This window comes from Panicum virgatum, chromosome 3N, assembly GCF_016808335.1.
Source record: "Panicum virgatum strain AP13 chromosome 3N, P.virgatum_v5, whole genome shotgun sequence".
Taxonomy (NCBI): domain Eukaryota; kingdom Viridiplantae; phylum Streptophyta; class Magnoliopsida; order Poales; family Poaceae; genus Panicum; species Panicum virgatum.
In genome coordinates, this window is record NC_053147.1 from 26,930,749 (window position 1) to 26,950,823 (window position 20,075).

General features: G+C 43.3%; 2 protein-coding genes across 2 annotated transcripts; both read right to left on the reverse strand.

The window, feature by feature from the left end:
- LOC120665432 (GDSL esterase/lipase At1g71691-like) lies at positions 1-3,356 on the reverse strand. The gene is made up of 3 exons (XM_039945001.1): positions 2,950-3,356; positions 627-1,244; positions 1-552 (listed from the first exon to the last, which is right to left on the reverse strand). Exons 1-3 carry the CDS (start codon positions 3,251-3,253, stop codon positions 326-328), a joined length of 1,149 nt encoding a protein of 382 aa, XP_039800935.1. The 5' UTR covers positions 3,254-3,356; the 3' UTR covers positions 1-325.
- Positions 3,357-8,097: 4,741 nt separating this feature from the next.
- On the reverse strand, positions 8,098-19,656 carry LOC120665431 (structural maintenance of chromosomes protein 4-like). Its single transcript, XM_039945000.1, has 28 exons — positions 19,270-19,656; positions 18,087-18,176; positions 17,409-17,510; positions 17,150-17,326; positions 16,798-16,928; positions 16,620-16,698; positions 16,389-16,546; positions 15,576-15,651; positions 15,304-15,432; positions 15,082-15,226; positions 14,874-15,004; positions 14,330-14,482; positions 14,018-14,207; positions 13,193-13,332; positions 12,939-13,097; positions 12,416-12,721; positions 12,142-12,318; positions 11,822-11,905; positions 11,533-11,742; positions 11,350-11,439; positions 11,116-11,237; positions 10,888-11,043; positions 10,707-10,814; positions 10,546-10,606; positions 9,995-10,129; positions 8,857-8,944; positions 8,713-8,785; positions 8,098-8,519 (listed from the first exon to the last, which is right to left on the reverse strand). Exons 1-28 carry the CDS (start codon positions 19,408-19,410, stop codon positions 8,399-8,401), a joined length of 3,732 nt encoding a protein of 1,243 aa, XP_039800934.1. The 5' UTR covers positions 19,411-19,656; the 3' UTR covers positions 8,098-8,398.
- Between the last annotated feature and the right edge of the window lie 419 nt (positions 19,657-20,075).

Sequence of the window (20,075 nt, forward strand, 5' to 3'; positions counted from 1 at the left end):
TCATTAAACTGGCGAGAACATGGAGATAATAGACCACACCAAACAACAAAATAAACTCCACTGATATAGTGATATCTCTGATTCAGGACACAGGTAGGTAGTACTACTAATAATTAAGCGAACACCGAGTAGTGACCAAAAACAGCAGACACGATTCTAACCCAAATAACAGGACACTGGACAGCACTCATAATAACTCGGTTCAGCTCCCTCCTACTCATGACCGTGATCGTGTACACACCACACACACACTACTGCTTCAAAAATCATGCATTGATCGACGGCAACTTGCATTGACAGGGGGCCGTGCGTCCTCGCCGTCCTACTACGGCTGCCATGCGGCGAGCTGCTGGATGTTCATGGGGTAGACGACGTCGTTGCCACCGTTGAACGCCGCCCTGCCGAGCAGCACGTTCACCCGCTCCGTCGGGTGGAAGGCGTCCCAGAAGATGTAGGTGTTGCGGTTCAGGCACGGCCGCAGGAACGGCAGGCAGGTGATCATCCCCCGGTTCCTCCCGATGCCGCAGCACCCGCGGTCGACCACGCTGAACCCTGCACGCACACCATGAATGATTGTTCCATGAACAACCTCCAGTGGCCGGTCGATCGTTGTACTAGCTACGTACCGTAGGACCATGGGTTGCGGAGGATCTCGGAGATCATGGCGTAGTTGTCGACGTAGATGAACTTAGCGTTGGGGCGGTTGGCGTTGAGGTTGTTCACCATGGCCTTCACCTTGTTGTTGAAGGGGATGATGAGGTCGTCGACGTCCGGCGAGCACACGTTCATGGGGCTCCGCGCGCGCATGTTGGGGATGCACGCCATCGACCCCACGCCGGCGATGACGAACCTGCGGGCGCCCAGGTTGTAGAGCGTGTTCAGCTGCCTGGCGTACTGCTGCACCAGCAGCGTGGAGTACTGGTCGCCGTTGTACTCGTTGCGGGTGTTGTAGTTGGGCATCAGGTAGTTGTTCAGGTAGTCGTTGCTCCCCATCCCGACGTAGAAGATGCTCCGCGCCAGCGTCGGCGCCAGCCTGGACGCGCCGCCCAGCTTGCGGCTCAGCTGGCCCAGCGTCTGCTCGAAGTTCTTGATCTGCTGGTTGAACGGGATGCGCCCCACGAAGTTCTGGCCCGTGTTGTCCAGGATCCCCGCCGCCGCGGAGGCGAAGTTCACGCCGCGGAGGGCCGCGTCCGCCGACGAGGCGTCCGGGTGCGACGGCAGCAGCGGCAGGCCCAGGAGTTGAGCTGAAGAGGATATATAGATGAATCATGCATGCATGCATGGAAGAATCAACTTAACTTTCCTCTCCTGATCATTCATCATCTGTGTCTCAAAAATTTTCTTGAAATATTGCGGGAAAAAAACTGCTAATTTATTGAATCATTGGATCAGGTAACTACTATTAGTAGGTAATAAACGCGCAACTATACGGATTACGGAGATTTGGCTCCTGATTTGCAGGGATATGATGTTGCGTGAGAGCCCTTGTTGCTGGTAGATTCTTGGTGAGGGTACGAATCGTTCAGGACGCCATGTTCTAGCACTACGCACGCATTCACTTCGTGCCGGCGTAGGGTCACATGGACACATTGATGCCACCGCGCACGGCAGCTGGTACAGAATGACCCGCCGAATTCAAGCTACCGTGTCTAGCGCATGCATGTGAGAGGGGGGTCAATAGCGAGAGGGGCAGCAGCGTTATGTCACCCGGGAAAAATATGAGCGTACCACCACTGCTCAACAGAAAACACCTCTCTCTCTCTCTCTCTCTCATGTGCATCTGCATGCAATGCAACAGGCAAGAGGTCGGTGGAGGCAATTTACTGCGGCTTGGACAAGCTCGTTCCTCGTTGATCAATCAATTCAGATCAGTGTGTGGAGTGTGGACCACACGAACCACTACTACACTAGATCTCCATGCTTAAATTAAGCTAACAAACGTAGGCTTCAGTGTGGCATTCCGTGTTGTAAAATCAGTTGCACTATTGCTCCTTCCAGTATACCAAGGAGAGGGCCTAACATTTGAGGCAATGAGCGTATATGGTATATCGAATAGTTGCCAAAGAGTTGGAAACTTGTGGAATTTATGTACTTCTAGCTAGTTTCCTGAAAAATGTGTGTATACGCAAACAGTCTAACCTCGAATACCTGCTTTTGAGGAAATTTCTTCAGAGGTACTACTAAACTTCTAGCATAGGTTCTATAGTTCTACTCAACAAATAGTGAGCTCAGGGGTTGGTGTGTAGTAATAAATTGGAGAAATGTTTCTGTTCTGCCATACAAAATGGGTTGCCCTCTGTACATGCTACCTAATAGCAAGAATTTGCTCTTATGTGTCAAGTACTCAGGTGTCATCCTTGGCCGTCAAAGGCCTAAATTTATAGTGATAAAAAAATAATTGTTAACTTATATATATATATATATATATATATATATATATATTTCAACTCGGAACAGTGCTCACTATATTCTACTGGACTCTGTTTCTTTTTTTTATAGAGAGGGGAGATATTTTAAGATGTTCTGGAAATAGCATTTGCATTTCTACTAAAACAAAGTATTTGCAATATACCACTTTGCTTCATCTTCTAGACTTCTACTCCTGAAAACAACAACAATGTCGCACCAGCTCAAGTAACCCAATTATGACATTGCACTGTCATTATAGCTAGGAGGAATTCCTTTTCAGTATTTCAAGACAACTGTAAAAACATTTTGCCTTAGCCCTTACCCGACACATACACCAAGTTTTATAGCACTAGTGTGTATCCTTGCTTAAATCTTTCTTCGTTCAGTTGCTCGCAGCATCGCGCAAATCTTCCCTGAACTAGTTGTTCGCAGTGTTGTAATAAAAGATGAACAAGGTCTCCACACAATGAGCAAAGTAGCTTGAGACCAGAGAGGGAAGTAGTAGCATGTATGCATGCACCGGCGGCAGGAGGCGCGTACCGATCTCGTCGACCATGGTGTAGCCGTTGGAGAAGCGGCCGGTGGGCCCGCCGGCGAAGTCGATGCCATAGGGCGGGTAGTTGGCCTTGGCAAGCGACTGCAGGTCGTTGTTGTTGCCGTTATCCGTCAGCGAGTCCCCGAACACGAACATCGCCGGCACGCCCGTCGCCCCCGCCGCCGCGCCCGTGCCCCCGCCGCTTATCCCGGGCCCGAACCCGGGGAACGTGCCGTTCCACGGCGGGAACACCTGCGCCGCCGCGCCACCGAGGGCCAGGAGCAGCAGGAGGGCCGCGGCTGCCGCCATTGGACGGAAGGGGAGAGGGGGGCGGTGGCTCGCCGGAGAGCTAGCTGAGGCTGAGCGGTGGCCAGTGAGTGTGACTGTGTGAGTGCGTGTGCAGGCTGCAGTGCGGCTCTGTGGCATGTGTATATAGAGGAGCGAGGCCAGGAGGGAGACTGGTTTTGGGTTCGTTGGTGGGTGGATGGGGGAGAGAGTAAATGCGGCTCCGGGCTACCGCTGCCGTTGCTGGCATGGCGGAGTAAATTGGGAGCTCAGAGCTCCTCAGCTCTTTGGGGGAGCGTGCACGCAACTGGAGCGGCCATGGCGCGGTCCTGACGCGGCACAGCAAGTGCCGAAGTGGATGGTGGGCCGTGTGCGCTTGTCAATTGTGGGCCAGGTAGTACTAGTCCGGTCACGAAAACGGCCCAATATCGTTGTCTAGGCTGTTCTGCCGATCCTATATATCTTTTGGAAAATTTTTCATTCTCCACCTTCCATTATTTAAAATTCATGCAATCATCTATAACCATTGGATCTAGCCGGTCCATAACCCTCCCGTGCCTCCTTCCCTCCCGTGCACCTGCTACCGCCCTGACCGCTGCCAACTGCGCGCCGCCGCCGCCGCCGGAGAAGAAAGTGGTTAAAGTTTTGAGTTTCAACATTTTCAAAATATTATTTCATTATTTTCAAAATACTAGTTCAACATCAACTGGGCCTTAATAGATTTTATAGATGATTTGCTTAACCATCTTCCATAAGATGTATAGGAGCCCCCAAGTTGTTCTGCATTGTTATTATTTAAATATATATAGTGCATTTTGCAGTGCTCCTGTTTTTTTCGAGAATATGGGAGGGGGGAGGGGGCACGAGTTGCTTCATCGATCTAAGAAAATTGGGCACAGGGCCAAAGAGTTTACAGGGGAGAGCAGTCAGGTACATAGGTGGAGTTTAAGGGCAGTTTTTTGAAGAAAGTTTAAGGGCAGGTTCAAGGAAGCAGTGCAACCATTTGTGAATGTCGGTCGCAATCAGCTGGAGAGTCGCTTCCGTACCGGCTTGCAGTTGTAGGGATCTGAACATTACGTCATTATGGCGGTTCCAGATATGGTAAAGGATAGTTAGAAGTATATCATCTCATATGTCAGTCGGAAGGTGCTGGGGGTAGTGACACGTCCATGGAGAGGTGGTGGTAGGGCCCGTAGTCACAATGGAGAGCGCCGACCAAACATCTTGGGCATTGCGGCACTTGTAGAAAAGATGCATTGCAGATTCAGTCGGGCCCAAGCAGGAATGGCATGATGCATCTTTGTCACGCAGAATGTGCTTGTAGTCTTGTAGAGAAGGTTGGCTCGAGTCGGCAGCCAGTCATTGCAGAACAGCCAAGTGAAGAACTTCACCTTGGATGGAATCTTTGTCACTCAGATACGCTCACCATTGGCATCGAGCTCCCTAGTTGCACTTAGGCACTTGTAAGGAGAAGAAGAAAAGGTCGCATCTTTGTGATCCTAGGTTATGACACGTGCATCTGTCTTAGCGGAGAGAGTTAGGCCAGCAATGAGCTTCCTCAGGGAGGTGAGTTCAAGGCTAGCCACACAGTACTGAGCCATGGTCAAAGCTTGAGGTTTAGGGGTAGTTGAAGAGCAGAAGACGTACAGAGTAATAGGGTGAACCACATGGGAGAGGAGAGCTGGGAAACGAAGGTAAAACGGACCATTAGGAAGCTAATCGTCAAATCAGAAAGAGGTGGAGATGCCATTACTCACAAGAACGCGGGTAAGCGCACGGTATCGCTAGAGTTCGGCAACCACAAGATGTTGGAGTAGGAGTCATCAGGGAGACCATCCCAAGGTTACAATTGGAGAATCCAGTTGCGCCATGGAAAGGGATCCGAGAGATGGAGCTTATGAACAAATTTGAGAAACAAACAATAATTTTATGTATCTAAATTTTTTATTCCGAGCCCACCCTCCATCTTAGGCAAGTATAGCTATTAGTATACATAGAGATTATAATTTTAATAACTATTCTTTTCATATCTCGATAGACAAGTACTGTAAATTGTTTTCTCCCAAAGCGGGAATAATATTTTTCTACTGCTCTTATGCCCAGCGCAATCAGCGTCATGTTATAGCACGTCATTGTATTTGATTTGATTCTCCTTTCGCAGTTGCGGCCGATTTTAAGAACCCTTCAACAGCGTGTACTAAGATGCATTCATTCGCGTCATGTTAGACTTTCAATGACGAGTAGCATCACATAGTTATCATAATAAATAAGGATGACAATTTTACCCGGGGATGCGAGTACCCCACCCGACGGGTGAGGGTATGTGTATGAAATTGTATCCGCTGGTATTAGTATGGGTATAAAATTTCACCCGTGGGTAGAGCGCGGGTAAAATGTGTGCCTTTTGTTTAGGGAAAGTCTGAATTACACTTTCGAACTATTGTAGAAATTCAAAATTTAATTACAAAATTGGATAACATAGGCCATTCAATTGTTAAAACCAGGCAAATTTAGCCCTTGGGTGGTTTTCAAGGTGATTTTGTATTTTTAAAAAGAAAGAATTCTAATTAGTTCTAAAAATCAAATATAAATAATTTTAAATTAGAAAAATATGAAACTAATACTTTTTTTGAAAAAAAAGTAACATATCTATTATTGCTCTATTGGAAGGTTTCTTATTCAAAAATAATAGACATAACTACAAGCAACTAAATATTATGAAAATAAAAAAAATAATCCAAATAACTAAAAAGTATCATGCCAATAGATGGGTTACATTTTTAGAAAACCTTTGACACCGCTTTCATATTTTTTATCTAAAATGAATTACTGTCGGTGTCCGGACCTCGCGGTCTAGCACCAACTAGTGATGATGCTGCGTGTCCCAGTCTACAGATGGTTGATGCAAGAGATAACACAATATCACAAGATGTATCCTGATTCCGGCCAACGGGGCCGTACATCCAGCAGGGTGTGCGAGTACTGTATTATCTTGCACCGGGGTGCTTATAGTAGGGGGTTACAAGCTTAGCGAGAGAGGGAGAGAGGCTCCCAAGTATTTGCGTACGCTAAGTCTGATGGAGGCGAGTGCCAATATCGAGCTCAAGCGAGCGGGTGTGCGTGTGTGAGTGGGAGTTCTTGTGTTCTGCGTGTTTTTGGGAAGGAGCCCGCCTCCTCCTTTTATAGGCTCAAGGAGGGGCGGTTACATGCACAGGGTGATCACTGAAGTCGTCATCTTCTCCCCGAATCGGGGGGGGAGCAGTGGGTGGTTGCTGTTGCGGTACACTGTGAAGCATGGCACTGTGCGTGGCCGTCATCCTTGGGGGCCTTTAACCATGCGTGGAATGTGCCGCGCGTCCTGTGGCTCCAGGGGACGGCGTGGCTATTTCCGTAAGGCGTACCGTCCTCCGCGTCTGTCCCGGGCGGAGCGCCGAGGGTCCTGCTGACGACGGTCTTGCTCTGGTCAAGGGTCGTACAACGTCCGAGGGTTGCTCCCATGCTCGCCGAGGGTCCTGCAGAGGAAGAAGTACACGGGAGTTGGCAGTACAGTGGCGGGAGCTGTGCCAGGCATGTCCGCATAGCGCGCCGCAGGTCCGCGCAGCGCCGGGGATGGCGGCACAGTGACCGAAGTTGGCGGACGGGACTCCGGTCATGTCCGTTGTGCGACGTGGCTGCTGACGTCATTTGACTCCCGCGCTCTGCGGTGGAGTAGTTGGTACTAAATGCGTCTGTCGGTCGAGCGGGTGGGTTGCAGTCCCTGTCTGTCGAGGGGTAGCCTCGACCGAGGCGGAGTTTCCCCCGAACCGAGGCCCCGCGGGGGGGTGGGGACGGGCTCGGTTGAGGGGGCCTCGAGCGAGGCGGAGTCCGTTGGCTCTCCGAGGGTAGGTCTCCTACCCTCGGGCGAGGCAGAGATATAGCGCGTTGTCCGAGGCTTCGGCGGGGAGGCCTCGGATGGGCCGTGCTTCGGTGTTGGGCCGTGGGCTGAGTGCATATTGGGCCTTTTTGGATCTTGGAGAGGATTTGGGCGTCGAGTAGTCCTTCTTCCCCTTCGGATCGAAGGAAGACGGCTCGGCTTAGCTCACCATGGCTGTAGCATCCGTCGAGGCGGTTGGTGTCGTTAGTGAGAGAGAGAGGATATTTGCGGGTGCTTTGGACCGATCACTTAATTGTGTTTTGCGTTTTTTAGGGCGTTTTAATCCCTAGATTAGGATGCCCCGTATTATGGTACCAGACAATTACTTATGAATTTTTAATTTAATTTGAATATTTTTAGTTTTTAGAAAATGTAGAACCACCTTCTAAAGCATCTAAGGGGCTAAATTCGCCCTGTTTCAACAATCGGAGAGCTTTTGTTATCCGACTTTGTAGTTAAAAATCGGACTTCTACAATAGTTCGAATGTGTAAACTAAACCTTTTCCTTTTATTTATATAAAATAACACAAAGTAGTTAGTAGAACATGTAATTTTTTTGGAAACAGGATACTAAAATTGAATGAAATCACCATATATGTCTCGCTATCAACTGGTATATCACCTACCACTGAAAGAAAAACACGGTTTAAATATTATAAGAAATTTTGAAAACATTATAAATGGGCTAATGTATAACTGGCAAGAGCTAATGTATAAATGGAATAAGCACCAATCGTGGTACAAACAAAAAATTTCCATTTGTTTTAGACACCGAGTTTCAACAGGCACCTTCTAACAGATTTTCCAATAATTTTTATTGACAAATGTAAGATAAAAATCATTTAAAGACTTACTACAACAAAGGCTTAAAGTTTCAAAGTTGCGGCTACAAGGCCACAGCTCACAAACAGTATTAGAAGCAAAACAGAACCAAGCATCATCGGAACCATGCTCAAAACCAGGTGTCGAGATTTCATAAATATTAGGAGCAAAACAAACGTGGGAGAAAATGAGCTGTGTCCCTGTGTGAATAACGAAATGCTTGAATAGGTTAGCAACTTAGCAGTTATTCCACTCCTTAGTCCCGTTTCGAGCATACGAATACATATATACACATCTCAGGTGATCGAAAAGTCTGGATCGTAACTTTACATAGCATTGAACTTCGCAAACCGCACGCCACATCAAAATGCCAACGGAACCTCGGTTCCACGAGGGCACTGGAAGGTGAAGCTCGCAGAGCACAACATTACACACTACACTGCCTCCATGCTCTCGGCAAAGCTCCCAGGGTTGATTGTTATACTCTTGGTGCAATTGTCTGTCTTGTAAATACCAACCAACCTGTCGGCTAGCTCAAACATGTTGTTTCTCAGACTGCAAAATAGAGTTTCAGATATTACATGTGTGTTAACACTACCGGTAGCGTAGTGCAAATGTAAGTTTCACTTTGCTTCCGTGCCACCTGCCTATATCAGAGACAGATGAACGTTTGTACAACTACTTTTCTAGAAGCGGTGTGAAACATTGACAAGAGAAAAAATTGAGAACTGAGTTGCTGGGTAAGTACCTTATAATGATGAACTGGGCATCTTTTGTCCTATCTTTCACATAGTGTCCCACAATTGATACATTCTTAAAGTCTATAGGAGACAAATGCATCAATCACTCAGAATGACACAGTATTAGTAAAGAGAAAGGTTGCAAGACTTACCCAACGCAGCGTCAATCTCATCCATAACATATAAGGGAGTAGGTTTATAGTGGTGAAGGGCAAACACCAGGGCCAGCGAACTAAGTGTCTGCAAGATGATAGGCACTTCAAAAACAGTACTACTCCAGACATTGTGTTAGAATTTCAAGTAATAGACATGACAAAAATTGGGAGTAAGAAGTTCAGGCTGCTTAGTTAGGTTGGTAGAAGTGAATGGCCCAATCATCAACACATCCAGTCTATGTTAAATGTCAATTAGTTCTTAAAATTTGCCAATGGAATGGAAAAAGTGGATGCAAAGGATTTACCTTTATCCTTGACATTTTATCATGTATGCATACAGATTAAAATCACATGCAACTAACATGAATAATTGTTGACAAGGCAATTATCAGTGATGGTGAAACAGTCAGCGGAGATGGGATGTTTATATCTGGGCATAACCTTACCTAATGTGTTCCATTGATAAATAGCTCACTACAGATAGTATTGATTTTCCCATATTTAAGTATAAACACTCTGATTTTTTAGTCGTGATGTTATTTCAAATATAAAGAATGATACTGCCATTTTAAGTACGAGCTGTTCCGCTGCCTCTCTTGTGGCTGTGCTGAGCACCAGCTAGCGTGTTGATTCTAGCAGATGCTGCAGCCGCAGTGGCAAACAAGCGAAGCCAAACAGCTTGTATTAGCAAATCCCACTACAGATGTTAGTAGGTAGTATTTGCCTAGAACAATTATGGTTTGCATTATCCTAGAATGGGACTAACTTGAGCAACAAGATCAGCATCAATATCACTTTCTAGGCTCCAAAGCAAGGACTACAGTTATTGGCTTGTATCTGGAATTTATACGACAGCAATTCACTATACGAAAATAGACAGAGATCTGTAAGTAATGCTGGCAATGTTTCTGATATCTTACAATATACTAACAAATTTCACTTAGAACATGATTGGCAGAACTCATTTTTATAAATAATCGGGAAACAAAGTTATGTATCAAGTTGACTCAGTCTGAAATGGCAAAATTATGTGAAAACGGCAACTTGGGACAATAACTTCAGGGTGCCATCTTTGCCCATTCAAAGTTTTCAAACTAACAGAACATTCTGACAGAGCTACAAGAATGGAAAATACCTTCTCACCACCAGATAGATTGGCAATATTTTTCCAGCTTTTCTTTGGAGGCCTCACACTGAAAACAACACCTTCTGAGAATGGGTCCAAGGAATCAACAAGTTCCAATTCAGCATCACCTCCAAGAGTAATCATCTGAAACCGAAAGGAGTTGGGAGTTATTTTGACACCATATTTTGCAAAAAAATCATTTCAACAAGTGCAACACCCCCATAAGATAAAACCAATACAACTAGCACAGCCTTGTCAAAATTGTCTGCTTAAGTCGCCAGGCTCTCCTATTCTCTCCCCTTTGATCACCTCCGTGTAGATTTCTTTTGTTCAGAATTGTTGTTTCAGACATATGGCAAATGAGATTATGAATTCAAGATTTGATTATTTTCCCACCCCATCCCTTAACATTAAAAAAATGAAAAAAAATATTAGATTTAATTGAAAAGGGCTGAGCAAAGCTTAATCTCATTGCATTACTTATGTTTGTACCTTATTGTATGTGCACGCATAAGGTAAAAAAGAGGTGCAGGTGCTAGGATGCTATAGGTATTCAGTACCTGGTACATCTCCTTCAGTTTCAAAGATATTATGTTGAATCCAACCATGAACTCATCTAACCTGAAGTAATATACAATGCAGGTCAGAAACACAGATTGGCAAACGTAACCAATGAAATTCAAGGGCCCTCAAAGTAAAATTAAGGGGGGGAAATGCATGCCTTCTCTTCCTTAACCCATCGTACAGCTTTTTAAGATCATCCCGTTCCTTAGTGGTAGCGTTTAGCTCATCAACACGTTCGCTGTATAAACGAGCCTTTGTGCGGTACCTGGTTCAGCAAGGAGAAATAATGAAATCATTGATAAAAAATGTTTTGTCAACAGTATCTCATGCATTCATACTCTGCTATGGAATCCAGGTTTGGGCTCAAGTCTTTAAGCTGAGCTTCCAACAACGCCACCATCTCCATTGCCCTTTTCATGTCACATGTATCATTGAGTTGTTCATCACATAGAGTCACTTTAAGTTTCTCAGGATCAATAGCATCCTTTTGGATCCTGAAAAGGCAAAAATTAGTACAGAGAACATACAAGTCACAAGTTACAGAAAACAATAGCATTTGTACATACTGATCCATGTGTTTAGCAAGATTTGTCTGAATGTCATCAAGTCTTTTCCTGAATGCTTTCACCTTCATTTCCCATTCCTTGGCAAGTTTTTTTGTATCTTGCAATTTGTACTCAGCATCAACCTGTTTTTATAGCAAAAGGGATTGGATAAGGTTGTGGAAAGAAACAATACAGCAGAATTAAGTGATATCCTAGAATTAATTGAGATCCTAACACTGGGTGTACATTACATACCTCTGAGGCTCTCAGTTCATCCAGTGCTTTCTTTAGTTTGGTGTATTCTTCCTTAGTTTTGTCAAGCTCATCCTTATGGTTGTCTATCATCTAAAAGATAAAAGAAATTAAAAAAAATGTGATCATAAAGTGCAAATACATCCTCAGGGCCCAGCCTAGACTGCAATACAACTGAACAAATACCTCCTGTGTTTTCTTATACTCTTCTTGAACCACAAAAGCTTTCTTCTCAATTTCTTTGAAAATAGACATCATCTTCTCCTTTTCAGCAAGAAGTTTTTCTGTGTCTATCTTGGACTCCTCAATAGTCTTGGCTAACTTTTTCACCAATTTCTCACCTGAAGTTATTTTAACTTTGTGTCGGTTGATTTCTGAGCTTGTTTTGTCAAGTTCCTGATATTTGGAAAATGAAACCATAAAAACAGACTACCAAAACAAGGAAACAGATACAAGCAGAAATCCATATGCTTACAGATTGGATGTTGGCAACTTTTGTCTTCTGGTCCTTCAGCACCTGTCCCCCGGCATTTTCAATTTTATGTTGGAGTTCTGAAGCCTGATATAATTGTGGCGACAAAGTTAAGGTGGGAAAGGAAGACTCCATCAGCAAGTTCAGGTAAATACAAAAATACCGGTAGATAAATTATCAAAGATTTCAAAAAGAAAAGTTCTGAACTTGGACAGTTGGCTTCTTTTAGCATATGATCACACTAGAGCAAAGTTAATGCAAATGACAGGGAAATATGGTCTGGAAGTAGAAATGATACTTATAAGCTATGTATAGGCACTTGCCTGATCTTTAAGTTTGCTCGAGCACTTTGTGAGTCTATTTAGTTCAACTTGCTCACTTGATATGATGGCATCCAGCTCCTTCATTCTGCGAACCTCATCAGCTTTGGGTTGTGAAGCAGCTTTCAGGGAATCTAGTCGCTTTTCATTGTAAATGTACTGTGCATTCATACTCTCAACCTATTTTAAAAAAGAAAACATATGCATATAAATAATCAGAACAAGGTTCCAGATACAACCAACTTGAAGGCACACAGAACACTGCTCGTTTGCATACCTCCTTTTTAGCTTTTGCCAGTTCCATTTCAAGACGGGATTTAGCTTCTTCCATGGACCGATAGTGTTTTTTGGCATCACTCATTTTTTCACGCAACATGTTGAGTTTGTCAACTAGGTTGTTAAGTTCATTTTCAGCTTTTTTAATAGCATCTTCCGAAATGCTTTCTTGGATAGCTGTTCCCATCATGCCACGTTGTACCTTTTTACCCCCACCACTCATGGTACCAGACTTCTCAAAAACTTCACCAACCAGGGTAACTACCCGACGGAATTCCGCTGGTGCACCATAAGCAATTCGTGAAGCCTGACAAACACAGATATTTATTGTCGCTGTTTTCAAAACATTAGCAGCAGAAGCTGCAATCACTGCTTGGAAATAGAATAGGATGCATTTAATAACAATTCCCTTGAATTTATAAGGGAGCCAGATGCATACTTTTGTGAAAGATAGCAGCGCAAATAACAATTACAAGCTGCTACTTGAGGTGAAACAGCAGAATTATAAAAATTCATGGACCAACCTGATCAATATCGTTTGCAACAACAGTATTCCCCAAGACATGGAAGAAAGCTAACTTCAGCTTCTCATCTTTAACCTTTACCAGATCAAAGAGGCGTGGAACTCCTTCAGGTGTTTTTACTTTCTCTTTAATTTTATGGAGAAGGTGTGTTTGTTTTTCCTGTAAAATATAGGGGTTCAATTACAACAATGAATCAAAATTCTAAAATTTGAATCAAAATAACACAAATGAAAAAGAAAGAAATTGAGCCTTACCAGGATCAAACAAGTTACAGTTTCCTGGCGGTTCCTTCTGCGTAGCAACTCGATACAAGCTTGGGCCGAATTTATTGTTTCGACAACAATATAGTTAAGCCCAGCTGGAGCTGCTGTTGATATGGCCACATCATATTTCGCTGCAGAGCACAGTTGCTAATAAATTAAGACACTGTATAATTACATAATGACACAATCAGATTATAGGAAATACAATTATCTCCTAGATCTTGGTGGCCGGGATTTTATGAACTCATGATAAAACTGAGCTTGGGAGTTAAGTCAGTCCGGAAGACATGAGTGTGGGCTTACTACGTTCAAAAAAAGACATAAGTGTGGGCTTAGTGCACTGATATCAAGAAACAAGCAAGCACTGGCCTTGACACTGTAAAAACAAATCACAGATACTTGTGCTTAATTATTTTACCAAAATCAGTGTCATCTAGCATACTGTAGAAGTGTGGACCAAAAACCGTACATAACACATTCATCTTGGAGTAAAAGCATTCCACCACTGGGGTCTGTTTGGATGCAAGGCATTGGGTCAAAAGCCCATTCCATCTCATTTTAAACAGGGGTAAGCAAATTTTACTCACAGATTCGTAAAATGAAGCACAGAGATTGGTCAAAATTGAAGAGCAAGACATTACATTTTAACGTACCATGTATGGAAAGAACTTATAGAGTTTAATTTCACAGAAATTATTATTTATTACGAATTTGCTGGTAATAACCATCAAACCTATAGATGTCACACGAAGCACATTATAGGACATCATTTATTTTGGGGGTAGAGACGAGGGAGAGAGAGAGAGTACATCTTACCATCAATTGCACCAAGATCACCTAGCCGGCCATAAATGCCTTGTATTTCATTTGATTCCTTGGCTTGCAAAATTGCTTTCAGAGCAGTGCTTTGATTCTTCTCAGAATCCCTTGTGGTTTTCATCTCTGCAACTTTCTGTCCTGCTGCTTGTTCCATAGGGATCAGTGAATCCTCCTGTTTTTGGCATTCCTGCAATAAAATTTGCGAGCAATACATACAGGAGACTCAGCACACACCATAAATAAGTTATGACCAAACTTAATGGTTTCAGGAGGGAATAAATGGCTCAAATTAAGCTGGAAGTGACTTACCTGTTCAATTTTCCGAGCTTCAGATGCTTCAACTTGGTGTTTCTCTATTTTCTCTTGAAGCTCCACGATGTATGCATCCTTTGTTTTAACTTTCTCTTTTATACTTTCCATCTGGTTTTGAGCATCAGTTAATTCTGCTTGAGCTCCATCATGCTGAAAACAGGCAATAAATTCAAATGTAATGGAGCCAGAACTGGAAAATTGTATCTAATTAATGACTCAAGGAAACAAGCTAAGAGGCCAAGTAGATTTGTTTCTGGAACTCTTGGGTTCCAGAAACTCTAAATTTATTCCTTATCATGGTTCTTACGGCGGTAAGGGGAGGTGTGGCGAGTCACCACCGCGACGCCATGAGAACCATGTTCATTATTGGACTCCGACAAGGTAAGTCCAGGTTGGAACGGCAAAAATAATTAGGAATCAAATATCTGTGAACTGGCAGCCAAGTGGCTTAACAATAGGTGAAGCACATTGAAGGACTTGATAACGGTCGTCTTGTTTCCAATTAGTAAAAAAGATGGTGTGGGGTGTATAGAAGGCTAACCTTTTGTTTCATCAACTCTTTCTCAGCAGATGCAACATCTAACCTTCCCTTATGCTCAATAATTTGATTTTCCCATGGTTCAAGTTCAGTTCTTACTTGAGTAAGTTCAGCACGGAGTTTCTCAGTTTCCTCTGTAATTACAAAAGGGACAGGATTGGTTATCACACATAATAATTCAATGAGCAGGGACAACATAGGTTAACTTCACCTCGAGAGGATTCTTTTATCTGCTCTAACAACTTCTCTTCTTCATTAAGTTGCTCCTGCAATTTGGGTATCTTTCCCTCCAGCTGCGGAATGAGATTGGATGATTCCTCCATCTCTTTTGTCGATTCATCACGTTTTGACATGTCCTGTATTGAAATGTAGGTGAAACAATAGTTTCTTGCTTCAAATCCATTAATTACAACTGAAACTATTTAAGTATTACCTTTTGAACTTTGTCCTCCAGCTTCTTGATCTTCTGCTTAAGATGCTTTAAATCTTCCCTGTATTTTACATCTTTCCTCTCAAACTCTTTAAACTGATTCTTGCAGAACTTCATGTTATTCTCAAGGTCCTAGAGACATAAAAGGAACAGATAAAAATAAAGGCGCCTTCGTGTACCAAATAACATGTTTTCTCTAACCTTAGAACATAGGAAATAAATGAACTTCATTCAATCATAGTTCAGGTTTCAGAAACTGTAAGTTGAGACAATACCTCTTGCCTTTTGACATGTTTATTATAAATAGACTCCATTTCCTTCACAGTCTCAGAATTCTGCTGAATCTTCTCCCTGGATTATAATGTATGCTTAGTTTCTTACTCAGAAACCATGTAATGTAAAAGGAAAAATCATTATCCAACAACAACAACAACAACATAGCCTTTTGTCCCAAGCGAGTTGGGGTAGGCTAGAGATGAAACCCAAAAGACACAAAGGTCAAGGTTCAGGCACGTTGATCGCTAGTCTCCAAGCGCTCCTATCCAAAGCTAACTCCTCAGAGATATCCCAATCTTTAAGGTCTCTCTTAACCAACTCGTCCCAAGTCAGTTTAGGTCTACCTCTAACCCTCTTTACCTTATCAACACGCTTTAGCACCCCACTACGCACCGGCGCCTCCGGAGGCCTCCGTTGGACATGTCCAAACCATCTCAACCTATGTTGGGTAAGTTTCTCCTCAATTGGTGCCACCCCTACCCTTTCCCGAATAGCTTCGTTCCGGACTCTATCCCTCCTTGTGTGCCCGCAAAACCACCGTAACATATGCATCTCTGCTATACTCAGTTGCTGGACATGTCGCCTTTTTGTAGGCCAATATTCAGCACCGTATAACATTGCCGGGCGAATCGCTGTTCTATAGAACTCCGCCTGTGTTGACTGGAAGACTTTCTTGAGTCGTCTCAACATAGCCGGTCCCAAGCCCGGGTAAAGGAGGGTTGCGGTAGGTTTGGCGAACCAGCGTAAAAAATAGCCACTCTAATGGATATGAAACCCATAGGAAAAATCATTATCCATCTGTAAAAAATAACCTTTCATAGGCAAGATTCTTTTCCAGATCTGCCACATTCTCTTGACACTGAGCAACACGTGATTCAGCATCATCACAAGCCAGCTTGGTTGCCTTTTCTCGCCATTTCAAAAGTGAAAGTTCCTTCAGCATGTATGCTTCAGCTTCATTTTTTGCACTCTACAGGAAATAACTCCATTAGTTCAACTGTTAAGTGACAAAGATAGTGAAATAATAACACTCAGATCAGCACCTCTAAACTGTCTCTTTCCTTCTCAGCCAATTTCAGCATCTGCACTGATGCAGTTCGTTTTTCATTGAGCACCTCAAGTCTAATAGATTCATAACAAAGTAAGCAATTAAAACATTGAAAAATAGATAGAAATCGCTAGTTACGACAAGAAGCATTAATAATCTGTTACAGAACTCACTCCTTGTTAGCTTCTTCAATTTTCTCAACGTACTGGTTCGTCCCTATTATGTCTTCAAGATATTCTAGAAAACCCTCATCATGCGGACCTTGAGCTTTTGGTTTCATTAGGGATATTTGCTCAACCTCACCCTGTACGGTGCCCACATCAGAAGTTACGCAGTTATATAGAAGCAGAAAATGTAATTGGAATTGTGCATTATAGTTGCACAATAAATTCATGCAGGCTTAAACAAAGAAGCTATGTGACACAGGTGGAAATGTAAGTGATGAAACCAAATCTCACAGTAACCTCTAAAGTACACTTGAAGTGTTTGTGGTATTCATTTGTACATGTGAAAATCGCACAAAACCTGGAGGATGAGGAAGCGGTTATTATCAAGGTCAACTCCCTTGCCCTTCAACAATTTAGTAACTTCAGTAAAATTGCTTGCACGGTCATTTATGTAGTATTTAGAAGTGTTGTCACGGAAAGCAACTCTTGTGATGATAAAGTCGCTACCATCTACAGCTCTGTAGTTTCCATCATCCTGTTTGTTACAGAGAAACAAGAAGCATAATGTCACTACAAATAAGAAATGCTGAATACTCAATTCAAGCCTCAAACAATACCAGGTCAATGATTTCTTGAAAATGGACAGAAACACCAGCACTATCCAGGTTCTGATGATTGGAAGAATTGTGTATGAGCTCCGAGACCTTGTTTAAGCGCATCTGCAGTTAATGGAATAACTAGTTAGGAATGAAATATGTAACTGGAAGTAGTCTAAAACTAAGGAAATGGATAGGACAATAGGTTAATCCAAGTTATAATAATAGCTAAATATGAATTAGATCACTGCTGAGCAAATATGTGAATTTGCATTGTTTATGTAAACTTGATAGAGAAAACAGGTAACAGCCAATGAGAAAGCATTGAACATACTTTCTATAGACAAGGACCCTAAAGTGTCAACTACAAACACAGAATACTTTCCAACCAGAGGATTAATACTATTGAAGTATCAATGTGCTGGGTTCTAGAATAATACTTAAGGAGATAATTTTTTTCTCATGTACAAAGTTACAAACCCATAGAAAATGCCAGGATATCACTGTCAACATTTTAAATTGCTGTGGTAACTTAGATTGGCATGCTCAAATCTACAATTGGATAGGCAACGAACGATATAATTTGTTGACATAGAACAAATAACATAAAAACTGCTAGTGAGATCAACTTCATAAATAATAAATGTAGCGGTAACCATCAAATAAAATAAAAGTTCAACATCAAGCAACAACACCAACCTGCTTTGCACGCTTCCCAAACACAAAGAGCATTGCATCAATGACATTACTCTTTCCACTTCCATTGGGCCCAACAACAGCTGAGAAGCTCTGCAACCAAGAAAAAGAAATTATCTTCAATTGGTTTTGTCTCTAATCACTGTTTAAGAAGCAAATTTCTAGAAAAAAAATGGAATGATGTTGATCCTGTTGAACGTGGGCACTAATCCATGATGCTAGCAAACAATTTTTGTATCTGGAAGAGCTACTGCTAGTTTGTGGTTTGACTATACAACTGTTTCTATTGTGTGTTTTTCCCCTCGAACACACAGGAGAGCTGTGTATTCATTGCATTAATTGAAGAAAGGAGCCTTACAAACACCCACAAACACACTCTAGAAATATTTTACTTACATGTTTGTCTAAAAGAATCAAATGACCCGACCCAAAGTCACCGGGGGACATGATCAGGGACCCAATCATATTAAGATTGAGAACCAAAATATTATGTATCCTCAGAAAGTTTGGTATTTTTTAGTGAACCTACATTTAGATCCTGTTTGGAGTTTGCTTCTTTTATATGCACTGTTATAGTTTTGTGCAGGGACTAAGGATACATTGCTTAGTTGAGCGTCGTAGCTTTCAAAAGGTAGAGGCACTAAGCAAGTGAAAGCAAAACCATGAGTTTGGTCATAACAACTTAAAATAGATACTTTCTCAGATACAGGATTAATAGTAACAACATTAAAACCCTCCTCCAGCATGTACAGATGCTATTTAGTTACACGTATCATAAACAGAAAAATGTGATTAGCAGTAAAAAATAATACAAGTAAAACAGAGTTTGATAGAGTGGCAACACTGTCAACAGTAAACTAGGGTTTGGAAGTACAGCCACGCACGCCAACACACGGATAAACTGATCCTAGCTACAGGAATTTCACAGAGATTTCTGGGATTCGCGGATTGATCACCATTCAGCAACCATAAGCAACTACAATGTTATAATTTATTTGGCAAACAATGACATAAATTGGCACGGAGCAGGACAGCAAACTGAAGCTATAACAGATAGTGCACAAGTAACTTGGATCGCCATAGGCACATATTGCTGTAAATTTATTACAGCGATACAAAGTTTGCTCCTATGTTTTCTAAATCTAAAATAAAATATGTCGTGGGAGTGAGAGAGAGAGAGAGATACCTTGTGGAAAGGGCCGATGCGCTGCTCTCCGGCGTAGGACTTGAAGTTGCGGAGGACCATCTCCTTGATGAACAGCCGCGGCCTTGCCGCCCTACCCGGCGTCCGCGCCGGCGACTGCGTCGGGGAGGTCTCCATGACCATCTCGCCGTTCAAAAATGCAGCAGCGAGCGAGGTTCCCGAGCGCCGCCAGCAGCCGCCGGACGGCGGCGAGGCCCGAGGTCACCCGCCCAGCTGTAGGCGCCCGCCCAACACTCCGCCGCTCTCCCTCGGCGTCGGCGAGCGCGGAGGCGAAACCGAGGCGGCGAAGAAGAGGGCACGGCCGGGCCGGTGCGGGGAAAGTTGAAATGGCTGCGAGGGAGCGCGGATTTGCAGATTTGGGGAAAGTTTGGAGGGAAATTGAAACGGTGCGAGGGTTACTACGTCCGGCAGACGATTCGAGTCGCAACGTGATTTGCGCTAAAAATAAAAATAATCACTGGAGCGATGGTACTGTTTAATGAAACTGACCTGTGTTGTGTTCTGCTCCAGCAGCCTCCAGCCAGACAGCAGTGTTTTCCTCTCACACCACTCTAGCAGCAGGCTTCAGCCATCAGCCAGCCAACAATATTTTTCTTTCACACCATTTCAGTAGCAGACTCCAACACCAGCATAGCGACCAGGGTCAGTCTAACCGTTGATTTGCGATGGACACCTTTTCACGAGGTGGTAAGTTACCGCTCCAGTTTGAATTTAGAGGGTGTTTAGTTCCCAAAAAAGTTTCTACGGTATCCGTTACATCGAATTTTTGAACGCATGCATGAAGCATT

Bases quoted from the DNA above. Each gene is read 5' to 3' on its own strand.
- LOC120665432 (XM_039945001.1), bottom strand. From the start codon at position 3,253: ATGGCGGCAGCCGCGGCCCTCCTGCTGCTCCTGGCCCTCGGTGGCGCG. The intron at 1,245-2,949 runs GTACGCGCCTCC...TATCCTCTTCAG, and splicing joins CACCATGGTCGACGAGATCG to CTCAACTCCTGGGCCTGCCG. The intron at 553-626 runs GTACGTAGCTAG...GTGTGCGTGCAG, and splicing joins CCGCAACCCATGGTCCTACG to GGTTCAGCGTGGTCGACCGC.
- LOC120665431 (XM_039945000.1), bottom strand. From the start codon at position 19,410: ATGGTCATGGAGACCTCCCCGACGCAGTCGCCGGCGCGGACGCCGGGT. The intron at 16,929-17,149 runs GTTTTGTGCGAT...GGCACCGTACAG, and splicing joins ACCGCTTCCTCATCCTCCAG to GGTGAGGTTGAGCAAATATC. The intron at 13,098-13,192 runs GTAAGGCTCAAT...TATATTTTACAG, and splicing joins CTGTAACTTGTTTGATCCTG to GAAAAACAAACACACCTTCT.